The sequence below is a fragment of the Trachypithecus francoisi genome, unplaced genomic scaffold, assembly GCF_009764315.1.
Source record: "Trachypithecus francoisi isolate TF-2019V2 unplaced genomic scaffold, Tfra_2.0 Lachesis_group15, whole genome shotgun sequence".
NCBI classification, from domain to species: domain Eukaryota; kingdom Metazoa; phylum Chordata; class Mammalia; order Primates; family Cercopithecidae; genus Trachypithecus; species Trachypithecus francoisi.
The window spans coordinates 110,404,968-110,422,906 of NW_022681460.1; the positions used below are offsets into that span (position 1 = coordinate 110,404,968).

The window sequence follows — 17,939 nt, forward strand, 5'->3', positions numbered from 1 at the left end:
TAAGGTGGTCAAGCTGGCGCCTCTGAGCACCCCTGTGTGGCCTCCAGGGTCGGCCACCCTGCCCCAGCCAATTCATGCCTGCAGCTGGAAAAAGAAAAAAAAAAAAAAAAAGGATGGGGTCACTTGAAAACTAAAAAGCCAAGATTTCTCAAAACACGGTCCTCAGGGCCCGGCTGTGAAACTATCTGAAGCCTCCTGAACACACAGCCCTGGGACCCTGCGCTGACCCACAGAACCCAACTCTCCTCGGTTGGTCTCAATCACACTCAAGCTGAAGGCCAGTCAGCCAGGTTGATGGACAAGGGCCTCCCGCACACCGAGAAGCAGCACCTGGCAACGAAAATCAAGACAAACAAAACAGGTTCCTGCCCTCCCAGGGCCCGGCTGAGTTAGAAAGACAGAGTGGGAGCATGCACAGGGGTGCACACACACGGAACCGCAGAGCTCTAAAAACGCGGGAACGAAATAGAACAGGCGTGCCTGGTGGTATCCAGGGAAACACACCACCGCTCAGAGTTTGACAAGGTTAATTGTGGTGACCTCGCAACAGCACTCATTATCCCTTCTCAGTCAACCATGACCAGCACTCAGAATTTTCTGGTGAGGCTGGCGGGTTCTGACAGAAATTTCCAGAATGTTGGACTCCAAAAATAAAGCAGTTTCCCACTGGGTTCTGTACTCGAAGCACAAAATGGACCGTTTTGCCAGATATGGCCCATCTGCCTCTGCCAGAGGGCGCAGATGTGTCAACAGTCACCGTGGCTTCTGACAAGGCCGGGCTGGGGAGAGAAGCTGGGGAGCCCAGTGCTAAAAAGGCAGAAGGCTGCCCTCTGCCCGGGGCACTTGCGTCACCACAGTCTGTGGTCCTGGACTCGGGAGAGAACAGACCCAGCCTCGCCACAGGACACTCAGATGAGGATCCTCTACCCAGCTTACAGAACCCCCGACCTTGGGGTGCTCCAGAAAGACCCAGATCACAGGGAGGAGCTGGACTCTGCACTTAGAGCTCTCAGGGTCTGTGGCCGCACATGGGGCTGGAGGTGGGTGGAGAGCCTGGGCTAGGCAGGACCCAGAGGCAGCGTGAAGCCTGAAGCAGTCAGGTTGGGCCCTGTCTCACGGGATCCTTTTCTCCTCCTGACTCCTGGGCCGCAGGATGGTGCCACGCAGAACTGCAATGGCAGGGTGCTGATGAACATCAGTGTACACTGGGGGTGGGGCCATCGAGGCACTAACAAACAAGGGTGCATCGCATCACCTCCGCCAAGTTCTCAGGAGAAACCAATGCCAGGTGGGCAGCAGCCCCTCGTCCATCCTGGCAGTGTTCCCTGAGTGTCTGCTCTGTGCCAGGCGTCAAACTCGGCTCTGAGGATGCCACGACATCCAAGAGGAGAGTGCTGCCCTTGTGAACATCAAGTGGGGACAACAGATGTTTGTCCTCAGTGGTGTCAGGAAAAGCCTCCTGCAAGGAGTGGGACCTGACCAGTCTGCATGGTCAGGATGTGGCAGCCAGGTGGGGGAAGGAGTAGCAGGACTGGGGCTCTGTGACATGTGCCAGGTGACACCCAAGGACACTGAGCCTGGTGGGAAAAGGCTACAGCCCAAGGAGGTAACAACATTGCTGATCTCTGCACACCCCAGGGTGAAGTAAGTCTACTGCAGGGAGCCCACCTTGTGGGAGCCCCAGCCTGTGTCAGCAGGCTCTACAGAATTCTACAGGGCTGGCCTCAGTCTAGAACATTCTCCCTTGATACATTCCAAGTACCCTTTGAAAAGCATCTTGGCCAGGTATGGTGGCTCACACTTATAATCCCAGCACTTTGGGAGGCCAAGGTGTGAGGATCACTTGAGGCCAGGAGTTTGAGACCAGCCTGGGCAACACAGCGAGACCTCCTCTCTATTAAAAAAAATTTTTTTAATTACCCAGACATGTTGGTGTACTCCTGTAGTCCCAGCTACTCAGGAGGCTGAAGTGGCACGATCTCTTAAGCCCAGGAGGTCAAGGCTGCAGTGAGCTGAGATCATACCACAGCCGTCTAGCCTAGGCAACAGAGCGAGACTCTGTTTAAAAAAAAGATGGCCAGATGCAGTGGCTCATGCCTGTAATCCAAGCACTCTGTGGGGGGGTGAGGTGGGTGGATCACCTGAAGTCAGGAGTTCGAGAACGGCCTGGTCAACATGGTGAAACCCCATCTCTACTAAAAACACAAAAAATTCGCTGGGCGCGGTGGCTCAAGCCTGTAATCCCAGCACTTTGGGAGGCCGAGACGGGCAGATCACGAGGTCAGGAGATCGAGACCATCCTGGCTAACACGGTGAAACCCCCCTCTCTACTAAAAAAAATAAAAAAACTAGCCGGGCGAGGTGGCGGGCGCCTGTAGTCCCAGCTCCTTGGGAGGCTGAGGCAGGAGAATGGCGTAAACCCGGGAGGCAGAGCTTGCAGTGAGCTGAGATCCGGCCACTGCACTCCAGCCCGGGCAGCAGAGCGAGACTCCGTCTCAAAAAAAAAAAAAAAAAAAACCACACACACACACACACACAAAATTAGCCAGGCATGCGCTGGTGGACACCTGTAATTTCAGCTACTCGGGAGGCTGAGGCAGGAGAATCTCTTGAACCCAAGAGGTAGAGGTTGCAGTGAGCCGAGATCATGCCATTGCACTCCAAGCCTGGGTAACAAGAGTGAAACTCTGTCATCCATCTCAAAAAAAAAAAAAAAAAAAAAAAAAAAAAAAGCCGGGCGCGATGGCTCAAGCCTGTAATCCCAGCACTTTGGAGGCCGAGACGGGCGGATCACGAGCTCAGGAGATCGAGACGATCCTGGCTAACACGGTGAAACCCCGTCTCTACTAAAAATACAAAAACTGGCTGGGCGAGGTGGCGGGCGCCTGTAGTCCCAGCTGCTCAGGAGGCTGAGGCAGGAGAATGGCGTAAACCCGGGAGGCGGAGCTTGCAGTGAGCTGAGATCCGGCCACTGCACTCCAGTCCCGGAGACAGAGCGAGACTCCGCCTCAAAAAAAAAAAAAAAGGCCAGGCGCAGTGGCTCACACCTGTAATCCCAGCACTTTGGGAAGCCGAGGCAGGTGGATGACCTGACGTCAGGAGTTCAAGACCAGCCTAGTCAACATGGCAAAGCCCCGTCTCTACTAAAGATATAAAAATTAGCCAGGTGTGGTCAGGTGCAGTAGCTCATGTATGTAATCCCAGCACTTTGGGAGGCCGAGGCGGGTGGATCACGAGGTCAGGAGATCGAGACCATCCTGACTATCACAGTTAGCACAATGAAACCCTGTCTCTACTAAAAATACAAAAAATTAGCTGGGTGTGGTGGCGGGTGCCTGTAGTCCCAGCTGCTTGGGAGGCTGAGGCAGGAGAATGGCGTGAACTCCGGAGGCAGAGGTTGCAGTGAGCCGAGGTCGCACCACTGCACTCCAGCCTGGGCATCAGAGCGAGACTCTGTTTCAAAAAAAAAAAAAAAAAAATTGCCAGGCATGGTAGCATGGGCCTGTAATCGCAGGTACTTGGAGACTGAGGCAGGAGAATTGCTTGAACCTGAGAAGCAGAGGTTGCAGTGAGCACATATTGCACCACTGCACAACTCTAGCCTGGATGACACAACGAGACTCCGTCTCCAAAAAAAAAAAAAAAAAAAAAGGGCCAGGCCCAGTGGCTCACGCCTGTAATCCCGACACTTTGGGAGGCCGTGGCAGGTGGATCACTTCAGGTTGGGAGTTTGAGACCAATCTGGCCAACATGGTGAAACCCTGTTTCTACTAAACACACAAAAATTAGCCAGGCGTGGGGGTGCACACCTGTACTCCCAGGTACTCGGGAGGCTGAGGTGGAAGAATTACTTGAACCGGGGAGGCAGAGGTTGCAGTGAGCCGAGGTCATTGAACTCCAGCCTGGGTGACAGAGTGAGACCCTGTCTCAGAAAAAAAAAAAAAAAAAGAAAGAAAAAAGCAAATGCAAAGCCTCCTGACAGTGGCGCTCAGCCTCGGGACCAGAATTCTGGAAAGCAGGAAGCCACAGGCACACCCCCACCTGCCCCGGGCCCTTGACACTCAGCCACCCGATGAAGCCCCAACCCCCGCTCGGCCTTATCTCAAAAGACCACCCGCTGCCCAGCTCCCAGGTGCTCGGGAAGGTGATGGCCAGATGGCACTTACCTTTTCAAAGGCAGCCAAGAGCACGTGGGCGTGGCCAGTCACTTCCACCACTGCTGGGGAGAGAGGGGCAGAGCAGTCAAGAGTCCGGGCCTGCCCCACCCAGGCATCTCACCTCCCCGAGCCTGGCAGGCCTGTGGCACCAAGGGCTCAGCCTGCACAGAGTCCACAGAGTCCAGAGTCTGTTCTGGGACCCGCCTTCTTGCACTTTCCACTTCCTCACCTGCCCCAGACTCCAAGCTGCCCACACACCCCGCGTTGTGGCGAGCCCAAGGCCCTATGCCTGGCCTGCTTCATCACTGCTGCAAGCACTCCTCCCTCAGGACACGCTGCCTCCTTGCATGGCCTGCACGCCCAGGAGGATGGAAGAGGATGCACTCACCATCTCCTTCATCCACCACAGCCTGGATGACCACTGGAAACACGCCTCGGTCCAGGTCAAAGTTCAGCTGAGGAGAGAGTTGGCAAGAATAGTCAGGACCCACACAGCCAGGCCTGGAAGCCTGGAGTCGGTCAACAGATGAGCTGGAGAGAGCAGGCAGCAGCAGAGCTCAGAGGACACGCCTCGAGATGGCAGGAAAGGCGGATGCCAGGCTTGGCACCTTTTTTATGTGTGTGTTAAAACAGATAAAACATAAAATCTGCCATTTAACCACGTTTCAACAGTGTTAAGTGCATTTAAAATGTCATGCAACTGCCACTATCCATTTCCAGAACTTTTCATCATCCCAAACAGAAATCCCACGCGTAGCCATCAGCACCCACACACTCCCGTCCCCTCCCCCAGCCCTCAGAAGCCACCACTTGCTTCCTGTCTCCAGGGATTTGCCATTTTCGGACCTGTCATTCACATTGAATTGCGCAACAGGTGACCTTCTGTCTAGGTATGTTTCCAAAGTTCACCCATGGTGCAGCATGCATCGGTGCTGCTTTCCTTTTTCTGGCCAAATAACAGGCACTGTGTGGACATCCACACGCTGCGCACGCATTCCTCCGTGACGGACACCGGACTGGGCTTGCGTCCTGGCTACGGTGAGCAGCGCTGCCCAAGTGTCTGCCTGAACCGCGTTTTCGGTTCTCCTGGGTGTGTGCCTTGGAGGGGAAGTGCTGGTCACTGGGCAACTCCCTGTGACTTTCTGAAGGCACCTGGCTTGGCCCCAGCAAACACAAAAGGCAAGCGAGGGAGACCACGAGGCTGGCTTGAGTCCACAGGGAAGCTTCCTCCTGCTTTCATTCCAACCCTGCTGTGCACAGGCTGAAGGCCACTCTCTTCCCCACGGCCCCCAGGGCCCCAGCCGTCGGCCCAACACATTACCACCCTCTTCCCCACGGCCCCCAGGACCCCAGCCGTCGGCCCAGCACAGTACCACCCTCTTCCCCACGGCCCCCAGGGCCCCAGCCGTCGGCCCAGCACAGTATCATCCTCTTCCCCACGGCCCCCAGGGCCCCAGCCGTCGGCCCAGCACAGTACCATCCTCTTGGAGCCCTACTCCCCGGCACTGCTCTGCGGGTCTCGCCCTGCCCTCTGCAGGCCAAGTCCTTCTCTGGGCCTCAGGAAGCACTTGGCACCTGGGCTTCTATCATTCATACCCTGGCAACCAGGAAAGCCACCGGCCACCACCAGGCTCCCTGACTCCCTCCGTGGAGGGCAGGGACCCTGCCTCTCCAGTCACCATGACATCCTCGGTGTCTGGCACAGAACACCAATGGACACATGCATCTGTTTATTCTGGGAGGAAAAAGAATCATTTATTTCTCAATCAAGATTTACTGAAAGAACAGATACTGGCTGCGCCACTGTGAGCATTCTAAAAGCCAGCGAATCATTTGCTTAACACGAGTGAACTGCAGGAGATGGTAATTATAACACAATAAAGGTGTTAAAAAAAAAACAAAACATAACATAACAAGGCCGGGTGCCATGGCTCACGCCTGTAATCCCAGCACTTTGGGAGGCCCAGGCGGCGGATCACCTCAGGTCAGGGGTTTGAGACCAACCTGGCCAATATGGTGAAATCTCATCTCTACTAAATTAGCCAGGCGTGGCGATGCACACCTGTAATTCTAGCTACTCGGGAAGCTGAGGTAGGAGAATCACTCGAACCCGGGAGGCAGAGGTTCCGGTGAGCCGAGATCGCGCCATTGCACTCCAGCCTGGGGGACAGAGTAAGACTCTACCTCAAAAACAAAAACAAAAAATGGATGAGACATCAGAGAGGAAGGGCCTGGCAGGCCCAGCCCAGGCAAGGGCACCTGGGTCAGGGCAGAGCCTCCTGCCTCCCGAGGCCGACCACAGGCCTCAGTGACCAAGACTCATGAGGAAGAGACGAGCCCCTCCATGTCTGCAGCAACCACCCCCCACAGACGTCCAAGTGGGACCACTCCTGGCCCAGCACACGGGAACCCTGAGCCTGCAGCCAAGCACTCACCCCGAACAACAATGCTCAGAACCAGCAGACACACAGGATGTCTCCTCTCCCACTGTCCCTCCGTGAAGTGGGCAGCAGAAGCAGGGCAGGGGCACACATCCCCACCCCAGCGGCCCACTGTGGCTTTCATCTCAGGTCCTCCTATCTCACTGAGCCTCCACTTCCTTCCTCGTAAAATGGGGTCATTACTGTGCTACCGCATGGCTTTCAAGGATAAAGCACAAATGTAGTCCTCTCAACAGACCCAGTATAGAGACACTGCCTGTGGTGGTTGCTACGGTTGTTGTGAATATTACTATTATGAATTTTTTTTTTTTTTTTTTGAGACAGAGTCTTGCTCTGTTACCCAGGCTGGAGTCCAGTGGCGTGATGCTGGCTCACTGCAACCTCCAACTCCTGGGTTCAAGCAATTTTCCTGCCTCAGCCTCCCGAGTAGCTGGGATTATAGACACCTGCCACCACGCCCAGCTAAATTTTTGTATTTTTTGTCGAGATGGGGTTTCACCATGTTGGCCAAGCTGGTCTCAAACTCCTGACCGCAAGAGATCCGCCTGACTCAGCCTCCCAAAATGCTGGGATTACAGGCATGAGCCACTGCCCCCGGCCAAATATTACTATTATTTAAGGAACAGAGGGAAATGTTTCTTCCTAAGATTTGTCAACACAATGAATTTCCTACCGAAAATACAGACGCGGAGAAGAGTCATACGGACCAGAGCGCAGTCAGGAGAAGGCACGGGCAGAAACAGCAGTGTCGAGAAAGTGCCCGACTGCCAACCAGGAAGGCTACGTGGACGTGGACACGGGGCAAACGCCGGCAACACCCAGACGCTCCCAGGGATGTCCCCACCCAGCAGGGACTCCATACCCACAGGCACCTGGCACACAGCTACCGCAGCTTCCTGCCATCTGGAGCTAAGAGTTCCATTCCAATCAGAATGAATGGCACATGTAACCCATCTACACAAGAAGCCCTGGGCAGGCAGCCATCAGCTGAACAAACCACAAGCCTGGAGACCAAGTCCACACGGGCCTAGGCCCTGCATCTCACGAGGGAGGGTCACAGGCTCCAGCCACAAGTCCCGTGGGATGGACACCAACGCGCACGTGGACAGAGGTGGACAGAGACACTGACGCTGGGGGCTGTGCTGTGAAGGGTGAGAAGTGCCGTGGTCTCAGTTAGCAAGGAAAGGTGAAGCCAGGAGATGGCAGGGCACCGGCCCGGGGCCAGAGTCAGGGCTGCTGGCAATGATTCTAGCTCCTTACCCATTCACTACAAACAGGCCCCCACCTGAGCCTCAGTTTCCCCATTTGGCAACATGGAACGGAAGTCACGCCTAACACAAGGCTCCAAGTGCTGTGGCTAGCAGAGCACACAGTCGACACTAGCACCCAGAAGTCCTGTGTGTCCAGGCAACGGGAGCCGACCCAGTCTCCTCTGGGAAGGGGCTGGAGGGTGCAAAAGGAGAAAAGGGTGCGAAAGGTGGCCAAGGAGGCCAATCCTGGGCCAGAGCTTTGTGAAAATGTCCACACACATCAGAAAGCTGCAGGCTCTTGGGCCTGACATGGTGGCTCATGCCTATAATCCCAACACTCTGGGAGGCCGAGGTAGGAGGATTGCTGGAGCCCCGGAGTTTGAGATCAGCCTAGGCAACATAGTCAAACTCTGTCTCTACCAAACAAACAAACAAACAAAAGAGCCAGCAGTGGTGGCACCTGTAGTCCCAGCTACTGGGAAAGCTGAGGTGAGAGGATCTCTTAACTCAGGAGTTCGAGGCTGCAGCGAGCTGTGATTGTGCCACTGCACTCCAGCCTGGGAGACAGAGTGAGCCTCTGTCTCAAAAAAGTAGAGGGGAGGCTGCAGGGAGGTGCGGCACATGTTCACACCCACCACGACCCAGCCAGGCCTCCAGCTCCCAGCCAACTGAGGGACACCAAGGGATACCACAGACAGCTGGGCTTGCCAGAGGGAGGGACACTCCCTTCCCTGGCCTGGGGAGCCTGTCAGGGGCTGATGATGCTGGGACTGTAGGCCCCTTGTGAGCCTGCTTCCTGCCCACTCCACTGAGTCTGCATAGGAGCCATCGTCCCAGGGTTGCCTGGCAACGCTCCCACGCTGCTGCCATGAGGGCTGTCATTAAGCCCGGAAAGGAGGAGTTCACTCACCGGCAGCCGCTCCTTTAGGTGATGGAGCCGGACGGGGGAGGCAGAGCTTTGTGGAGCGCGCCCACCCCCACGCCCCTGCCCACCCCGCGCTTCCACCCAGGCCTGGAATGCATCCGCACAGCCAGCACCTCAGCACTGGCGGAGGAGCCTCTGAGTGAGCTGTGATTTTTTCTCATCACACTGCAGAAACTCAGTGCTGACAGTGCTTTACTGGTGTGGAATAAAAACCAACGGTCTGTGAAGGCGTAGCATGATGGTAGCTGTAGCCTTCTCTCCCACTAGCTGGCTGGCAGACTGGGGTTTACAATGGGCACCCCGGGGAAATCCCTTTGCATGCTGATCACGGACTCCTCATGGCCACCCTGTGAGGGACTGCTTCTAGCCCCAGTCTGCAGAAGGGCAAACCCAGGCTCACAGAGCTGCAGAACTGGCCTAACGCTCTAGAGAGAGAAAGCAGCAGAACCAAAGCAGGGCCCCAGACCTTCCACACATGTCCTCTCTGCTCCTGGGCAAGGCCAGTGCAGCCACCCTCGGCACCCCTGTGCCCTGTCCTTGCAACTGTGCTCTTAACGACGCTAAGGCACGTCTGGCCCAGCATCTGAGCCCCTCAGGTTCTCTCTGGGAAAGTGTCTCCCTCCTACTCCAGGTCTCTGTGGCCTGGCGGCAGAACAGGAGGCCCCGCCCCAAGTGGGGCCACAAAGAGAAGGCGCACGGCCTCCAAGCACCTGTAGACCCAGCCGGATGGCCATGCGCTGGCCTGCAGGGCACTCGATGAGAACAGGGCCAGCTGAGGGAGGTGGGAGGCTAAGCCACAGAGATCCCTGCCCTGATGACACAGTCCCTGGAAGAAACCTCAGGCCACCCAGTCTTCTCTGAATCTACACCAGTAAGTCTCTAGTTTTCTTTTCTTAAACAAACCCGAGAGTTTTTCTGTCACTTCCATCCACAAAAGTCCTGACAAAGACAGCACCTCGAAGGCCCCACAGCAGCAGCTGTCCCTGATGTGCGCCGAGTCTCAGCATGGCCATCCACGGACGTGCCAGGGCTACCCTGCACACGGGCGTTCATTCAGCTTCCTCAGCAAACCCTCACCAAAGCGCCCCCGGCGGGTCCAGTGCCAAGTCCGCGACAGAGGTAAGGACAATTGGGGGCATCGTGGTTCCAACCCTCTCTGGGCCCCGAACCGTCAGGAAGCTGGCCACAGTGACCACTCCCCTCCCCCGACCACCTCACCTGCAAACCCATGGCTCACAGGGCATGGAGACTGGGGCTCCCCACAGGGGCTGGGGGAGGGACCCCAGGGAACATGAAATAAACAGGGAGCACAGACACCCCCAAACTCCCACTCCCCAGAGTTCAGCACACATGCCACACAGCACCCACAGCCACATGTGAGAGCAGCGTGCAGGATCCACACGGTGACGCTGGGAGAGGACAGAGACTCCGCCCACCCAAGGGAGTCTGGGGAGACATTTACTTTACCTTTTTTTTTTTTTTTTTTTTTTTTTTTTTTTTTAACCTTCCCAAGAAATGGAGTCTCACTATGTTGCTCAGGCTGGAGTACAATGGCTATTCAAAGGTACAATCCCACTACTCCTCAGCATGGGAGTTTTATCTGTTCGGTTCCCAACCTGGGCCGATTCACCCCTCCTTAGACAACCTGGTGGTCTCCTACTCACAGGTACTTTTTTTTTTTTTTTTTGAGACGGAGTCTCGCTCTGTCGCCCGGGCTGGAGTGCAGTGGCCGGATCTCAGCTCACTGCAAGCTCCGCCTCCCGGGTTTTACACCATTCTCCTGCCTCAGCCTCCGGAGTAGCTGGGACTACAGGCGCCCGCCACCTCGCCCGGCTAGGTTTTTTTTTTGTATTTTTATTAGAGACGAGGTTTCACCGTGTTAGCCAGGATGGTCTCAATCCCCTGACCTCGTGATCCACCCGTCTCGGCCTCCCAAAGTGCTGGGATTACAGGCTTGAGCCACCGCGCCGGGCCGCAGGTACTTTTACTTTTGAGACAGGGTCTCGCTCTGTCACCCAGGCTGAAGTGCAGTGGCATGATCATGGCTCACTGCAACCTCGATCTCCCAGGCTCAAGCGATCTTCCCACCTCAGCCTCCTCAGTAGCTGAGACTACAGGCAAATACCATCACACTAAGCTGATTTTTGTATTTTTCATAGAGACAAGGTTTTACTCCGGCTGGTCTCAGACTCCTGGCCTTAAATGATCCTTCCACCTCAGCCTCCCAAAGTCCTGGAACTACAGGCAAGAGCCACCACACCTGGCTTGTTTTATTTTTAATGCAAGGACAAGGGAGGCTTTTTACAGAGAGTGGCTACAGGTCAGGAAGAGAGAAGCCACAAGACTGGCCCCAGCATAAGTCAGCTCATGGGGTCTCCTAGGACGGCATGTGGTCAATGTCTCCTCCTGGCCTCGGACCTAGGACCCACAAGGTCTATACTGTTTTTTGTTTTCGTTTTGTTTTGTTTTGAGATGGAGTCTCGCTCTGTCGCCCAGGCTGAAGTGCATTGGCTCCATCTCGGCTTACTGCAAGCTCCGCCGCCCAGGTTCACGCCATTCTCCTGCCTCAGCCTCCTGAGTAGCTGGGACTACAGGCGCCCGCCACCACGCCCAGCTAATCTTTTGTATTTTTAGTAGAGACGGGGTTTCACCATGTTAGCCAGGATGGTCTCAATCTCCTGACCTCATGATCCGCCTGCCTCAGCCTCCCAAAGTGCTGGAATGACAGGCGTGAGCCACCGTGCCTGGCTACATGAGGTCTATACTGTTACACAGGAACCCCTGGACCAGGGTCTTTGCAAGCTGCAGACCACATGAACGCTGGAAAACAAGGCAAAGGGAGAAGGAAGGAAGATACAGCTTTGACCAAAAGCTAGAGACGGGCCTAGGAGGGAAAACTAGCAAAGCAGCCACTTAAGCCACAACCTACAAAAGGCCTCGTTAAAAGAAGTCTGCAGCTTTGGATGGTCACAGTGGCTGACGCCTGTAATCCTAGCACTTTGAAGGCTAAGGCAGGCAGATCACGAGGTCAGGAGATTAAGACCATCCAGGCTAACACAGTGAAACCACATCTCTACTAAAAATACAAAAAATTAGCTGGCCATGGCGGCATGTGCCTGTAATCCCAGCTACTCAGGAAGATGAGGCAGGAGAATCCCTTGAACCCAGGAGGCAGAGGTTGCAGTGAGCCAAGACTGTGCCACTGCACTCCAGCCTGGGCAACAGAGTGAGACTCCGTCTCAAAAAAAAAAAAAAAAAGAGACATCTGCACCAAGATTTTAAACAAAAGTAAGATTAAAAAGTTTGAAGGAACACCACCTGGTGTGAACAGACCCTGCATTGCTGCAGCTGGCAAAGGGAGCCCCATTTTTCACGCCTCCCCAAACTCCAGTGTCTGAACCTCCGAGTGTGGCTGCCTGGTTGGCCTCTGGTCCCCTCGCTCCGCCAGCATGTGGCCCAGGCCTTGCTCCAGTCCATTTGCACGTCTGCCTGAGCACATAGACTGGGGTAGCCATTCCCAGGCCTTATGAAACCCGGAGGAACCCAAACACACAGGTCCCACTGTGCTGGCCCCACCCCAAGAGGAGAGAATTCGAGAGAAGGAGCAAAGGACGAGGAGCCCAGCCAGGATTACCTCGTCATCCTTCCATTCCAAGAAGTCGATCTTGAAGGAGGGCAGGGAGAACTGCTGGCTCACCCCTCTCTTGTAGTGGACGGTCTCGGACTGTAGTGAGGGGCTTTTGGGGCTGTATCTGCGGGGAGCCGAGAGCAGGCAGTGAGACTGCAGCAGGACGAGGGCCCTCCATGCCCATCCCTCCCACTCTGAAAGCTGGCAGGGCTATAGACATCTGTCTTTTGGGGACCCTCTCTTGTGGGGGACAGCAAACAGCCCACATGACTATGTGCCCTCACCCTTCCAGGGCCTTCCACAGCCTCTCTGCTCACCACGCAGCTCTGCCTACGTCAGGCCCGGCTACAATTCTTCCAGAGCCCACACCTGCCCAATCCCTTTGCTACATTGCTACATCCCCCAGTGTGGCTGTGTTTTTTTGTTTCTTTGTTTGTTTTTGAGACGGAGTCTCACTCTGTCACCTAGGCTGGAGTGTAGTGGCCGGATCCTGGCGCACTGCAAGCTCCGCCTCCCGGGTTCACGCCATTCTCCTGCCTCAGCCTCCCGACTAGCTGGCACTACAGGCGCCCGCCACCTCGCCCGGCTAGTTTTTTGTATTTTTTAGTAGAGACGGGGTTTCACCATGTTAGCCAGGATGGTCTCGATCTCCTGACCTCGTGATCCGCCCGTCTCGGCCTCCCAAACTGCTGGGATCACAGGCTTGGGCCACCGCGCCCGGCCTGTGCTTTTCCTTTCGATTGGGTGCTAGGCTGGTTTACTTTTTTTTTTTGGAGATAAGAGTCTTGCTCTGTTGCCCAGACTGGAGTGCAGCGTCATGATCTCAGCTCACTGCAACCTCTGCCCACCGAGTTCAAGTGCTCCTCCTGCCTCAGCCTCCAGAGTAGCTGGGATTACAGGTGTGCACCATCATGCCAGGCTAATTTTTTATTTTTAGTACAGACAGGGTTTCGACGTGTTGGCCAGGTTGGTCCGAACTCCTGACCTCAAGTGATCCACCTGCCTCAGCCTCCCAAAGTGCCGGGATAACAGGCGTGAATCACTGCGCCTAGCTTGTGTTTACTTTTAGAATGAACACAGCACTTAAGTACACACAGTGCAAAATGCTCCTTCCCCAACCCTCACGCCTGCGCCCAGCAGCCTGTTCTCCGCCCCAGCAGAGACCCACATATCACTCTTGGGGGGCGAGGCACAACGGTGGCCACAGGCACCGAGGGTCTCTCTTCCTCAGCATTCAGACACGGCAGGCGCCAACACTGCTCGTTCATGTGTCCGCACACATCGGGGCTGTGTCCTGTGAACCACCACACTGCTCCCGCTGTGGTTTTATCACTCGGTCAGGGCCCCGGAGATGCTCACCGGTATCTCACTCTTCCCAACACTCTTCTGCATGTCTTAGCCACAGGCCAGGCGCCAGTGCATCCCTAAGACAGGTGCCTCAAGCAGTTTCATGTTTGATAAAACTGCATGCAGGAACCCAATTCACAACCCACAGCCCCTCCCTCCACCACACCGCCCTGCTTGCCTGCGGCCAGGGCTGGCTGTCCTGGACAAAGGCACACCGAGCCCAGAGGTGGGGTGGGACGTGGGGGGGCCACCACTGTACACACAAAGGCAGAAGAGGCCTGCCCTGGCCATCAGAGCCCAGCGTGGGAGGAGGCACTACAAGGGAGGCCCAGGCTCAGCCTCAGTAAAACGCACAGTTAAGACACCACCCTCAGGCGGACCCCAGTTTTCTCCTGTGGGCTGTGGAGCCCTGCACACATCCCTCTGTCTGAGCCTCAGTTTCCCTGTCATAAGGCAGGGAGGGTGGCTTGCCCTGCAGCTCAAACGGATGGAGCACTGGCAGGCTGGATGAGGTCTGGGTGCCTGCGCACGGCCTCCAGGTCCTGGAGCTGCTCCTGCTCTGTGATCCCTGCTGGGAGAGGAAGCAGGCCTCGTACCAGGTCCTGAGAGGAGGGGACTGTTTTCTCTGTGATCCCCGCTGGGAGGGGAAGCTGGCCTTGTGCCAGGTCCTGAGACGGGGGACTGTGGCATTTCTCTCGTCACTAGCCCCCGGGGGGTCTAGGACAGGGTGACACCAGCCAGGGCTGGCAGGGCATTTCTCTGCTCTCTCTAGCCTTTCTGGTGGCAGCGGAACCCTCTCTTCAAGCGCACCCAAGATACTTACCCAGACCCTGAGCGCTGAGGGCAGGGGGCAGACCACTCACTCACACTGGCCTGTGACCTCAGCGCACACCCTCTTTGTGGCAGCCCCCGGACACCTCCCCAGAACCCAGTTCCTCCACCATGTCGGCCAGGCCCGAGGAGGGCACCAGGCCCCATGGGTGTCACACACTCAACCCCAAGCAGTGGGACACAAGAAGGGGACAGAGGGGCCTGCCCTGGTCACTCCAAATGCTCCTATACCCAGTAATTCCATGCCTGTCATAGGACACATACATGCATTTCTGGTGTCATTAAAGAAATATAATCTGTGCCGGGCGCGGTGGCTCACGCCTGTAATCCCAGCACTTTGGGAGGCCAAGGTGGGAGGATCATGAGGTCAGGAGATCGAGACCATCCTGGCTAACACGGTGAAACCCTGTCTCTACTAAAAATACAAAAAACCAGCTGGGCGTGGTGGTGGGTGCCTGTAGTCCCAGCTACTTGGGAGGCTGAGGCAGGAGAATGGTGTGAACCCGGGAGGCGGAGGTTGCAGTGAGTTGAGATCGCACCACTGCACTCCAGCCTGGGTGACAGAGCGAGACTCCATCTCAAAAAATAAATATATATATAATCAAGTGCCAGGGCAAGGTAGAGCCTCAAAAAACAAAGTCTACAAAAGGGACCTGTTCCTCCCCCAAGTGCTGGTCCACAGGAAGAGCCCTGGCTGCCGGAGAGCCCAGGGCCAGAGCCCAAGGGCGGCCTCACTTGGTGGCAGGTTCCCTCAGAAGCCCCACGAGTCGTCTCCACCAGCCCCTCAGCTCGAGCACTCAGGCTCCTTTCAGGAGCACTTGTCACATGAGGACACAGGACACATGGTCCCCTCTTCACACCACCCACCCATATTTCCAGCTGAGGACACAGAAGCACAAGCAGTCATGTGCTCCAAGCCACTCAGTGGGGACAGCATTCAAAGGCTAGGCTCTCAACCACACCCTATCGCCAGATGCAAAGCTGACCACTGAGCAGTGTGCTCCAATGCAGGAAGGTGGGGAGTACACTCCTGCCTGTCCCTAAAGCCACTTGGGGCAGATGTGCCTTTGTAGCCTAGAGGCAGTCCTGCCAGCTCCTGCTGAAGTTGTACATTTCAAACTTGCAGGGCCAGAAGGACCCTTATTTCATATAAAACCTCTGAAAGTGCAAATATGTAACTGTGACACAATAAAAAATAAATATTTGGTCCCGGCCCCAGTTCCTGACACAGAGTCCTCTAAAACCCCCATCACTTCCTGAGCGACAGGGGTGCTACGAGCCTCTTTTGTTCTGTTATTTGGTCCTTGATCTTTGCTCCCAACACAGAACTCCAAACCCTTGGAATTTCCTGGGTGGCAGGAGTGTCTTACATGTCAGTGAGGTGACTCTTGGCTCCTGTATGGGGCTGGCCGCCAGAAAGACCAAGCCATCATTAGAAACTTGGAAATGTCGCCAGGCGCGGTGGCTCAAACCTGTAATCCCAGCACTTTGGGAGGCCGAGGCGGGCGGATCACGAGGTCAGGAGATCAAGACCATACTGGCTAACATGGTGAAACCCCGTCTCTACTAAAAAACACACACACACAAAAAAACTAGCCAGGCGAGGTGGCGGGCGCCTGTAGTCCCAGCTACTCGGGAGGCTGAGGCAGGAGAATGGCGTAAACCCGGGAGGCGGAGCTTGCAGTGAGCTGAGATCCGGCCACTGCACTCCGGCCCGGGCGACAGAGCGAGACTCCGTCTCAAAAAAAAAAACAAAAAACAAAAAAACAGAAACTTGGAAATGTCGTCTAAGAGCTCCTGAGAAAAAACAAACAAAAACCTGGTCCAGGCGGGCTGGGCTGGTGGCTCACAGCTGTAATCCCAGCACTTTGGGAGGCCAAGGCAAGTGGATCACCTAAGGTCGGGAGTTCGAGACCAGCCTGGCCAACATGGAGAAACCCAGTCTCTACTAAAAATACAGAACTAGCAGGGCATGGTGGCACATGCCTGTAATCCCAGCTACTCGGGAGGCTGAGGCAGGAGAAGCACTTCAACCTGGGAGGCGGAGACTGTAGTGAGCGAGATTGCGCCATTTCACTCCAGCCTGGGCAACAAGAGTGAAACTCCGTCTCAAAAACAAACAAAACCACTTTGGGAGGCCGAGATGGACGGATCATGAGGTCAAGACATCGAGACCATCCTGGCCAACATGGCATTCTCTACTAAAAACACAAAAATTAGCCAAGCGTGCTGTTGCATGCCTGTAGTCCCAGCTACTCAGGAGGCTGAGACAGGAGATTCGCTTAAACCTGGGAGGCGGAGGTTGCAGTGAGCCCAGACCGCGCCACTGCACTCCAGCCTGACCAACAGAGTGAGGCTCCGTCTCAAAAAAAAAAAAAAAAAAACCTGGAACTGATTTTCAGCCAACCCCCATCCTCCAGGGAGGGGACAGGGGCTGAAGACAGAGTTAATCATCAATCCTGCCTACATGATGAAGCCTCCGGAAAAGGCCCTGAAATATGCGGTTTTCGGGAAAGCTTCCGGGTTAGCGAATACGAAGGTGGCAAGCACCACCCCTTTCCCCACACCTCGCCCTGTGAACCTCTTCATCTGGATCCTTTCTAATGAACCAACAAACATCAGCCAAGTGTTTCCCTGAATTCTGTGAGCCACATCAGCAACTGATCAAGCCTGAGGAGTGGGTTGTGGGAGCCTGATTTACGGCTGGTTGGTGAGAAGTTCAGGTGGCAGTGGGGGCTTATGACTGGCGTCTGAAGTGGGGCAGTCTTGTGGGACTGGGCCCTCAATGTGCTGCACAAACTCCAGGCAGCATCGGAACTGAAACGAGTCACAGGACTACAGCTGGTTCCCGCAGAGAAGAGGGGAGTCCCTGGGGTGGGAGAAGCCCCTCACATGGTGGTAAAGTCCTGGGAGTATGGTAAGAGAGCATGATTTGGTTCTCTCCCTCTGGTTACTAAGGCAGAGAGAAGCCTCCCCACGGAGTCCGGGGACCCCAGCCCAGCTGGTGCCAGTTGCCTGTGGGACTCACACTGCCCTGCCGTTCAGAAACTCCTCCGATGCCTGGCAGTAGATGGTGATGGCCACGCGGGCATCAGCATCGAAAGTGAACTCCAAGCTGTAAAGCACCCGGGGCTTGTCGCCGTCCTCGGTGGGGCTGTCAGCGTCGTCTTTGTACCTACCCCAGGCGGTGGAGAGAGAGGCAGCGGATCAGAGGCCACATCCGCGAAGGCTGCCTCCTGTCCTGCCAGGCTGAGGGGCCGTGGGGGCGGCTTTGTGGACACAGCCCACTTCTCCAGTAGACATGCGGGCCGTTTCCTATTTGGACATGAAAGCCCAATGGTCCAGGGCTTGCCTCTCCTT

General features: G+C 55.7%; 1 protein-coding gene across 8 annotated transcripts in view; it reads right to left on the reverse strand.

Moving 5' to 3' along the window:
* MGRN1 (mahogunin ring finger 1) overlaps nt 1-17,939 on the reverse strand; it is a 67,998-nt gene that overhangs the window by 21,484 nt on the left and 28,575 nt on the right. For 4 of the 8 annotated variants that reach the window (XM_033235869.1, XM_033235867.1, XM_033235873.1 and 1 more), the window contains exons 4-7: nt 17,608-17,754; nt 12,408-12,525; nt 4,546-4,612; nt 4,167-4,219 (exon numbers count right to left, since the gene is read on the reverse strand). In XM_033235869.1, coding sequence (XP_033091760.1) covers nt 4,167-4,219; nt 4,546-4,612; nt 12,408-12,525; nt 17,608-17,754 — 385 coding nt within the window. The remainder of the gene's footprint in view (nt 1-4,166; nt 4,220-4,545; nt 4,613-12,407; nt 12,526-17,607; nt 17,755-17,939) is intronic. The other 4 variants (XM_033235870.1, XM_033235868.1, XM_033235874.1 and 1 more) reach the window with 1 other exon arrangement.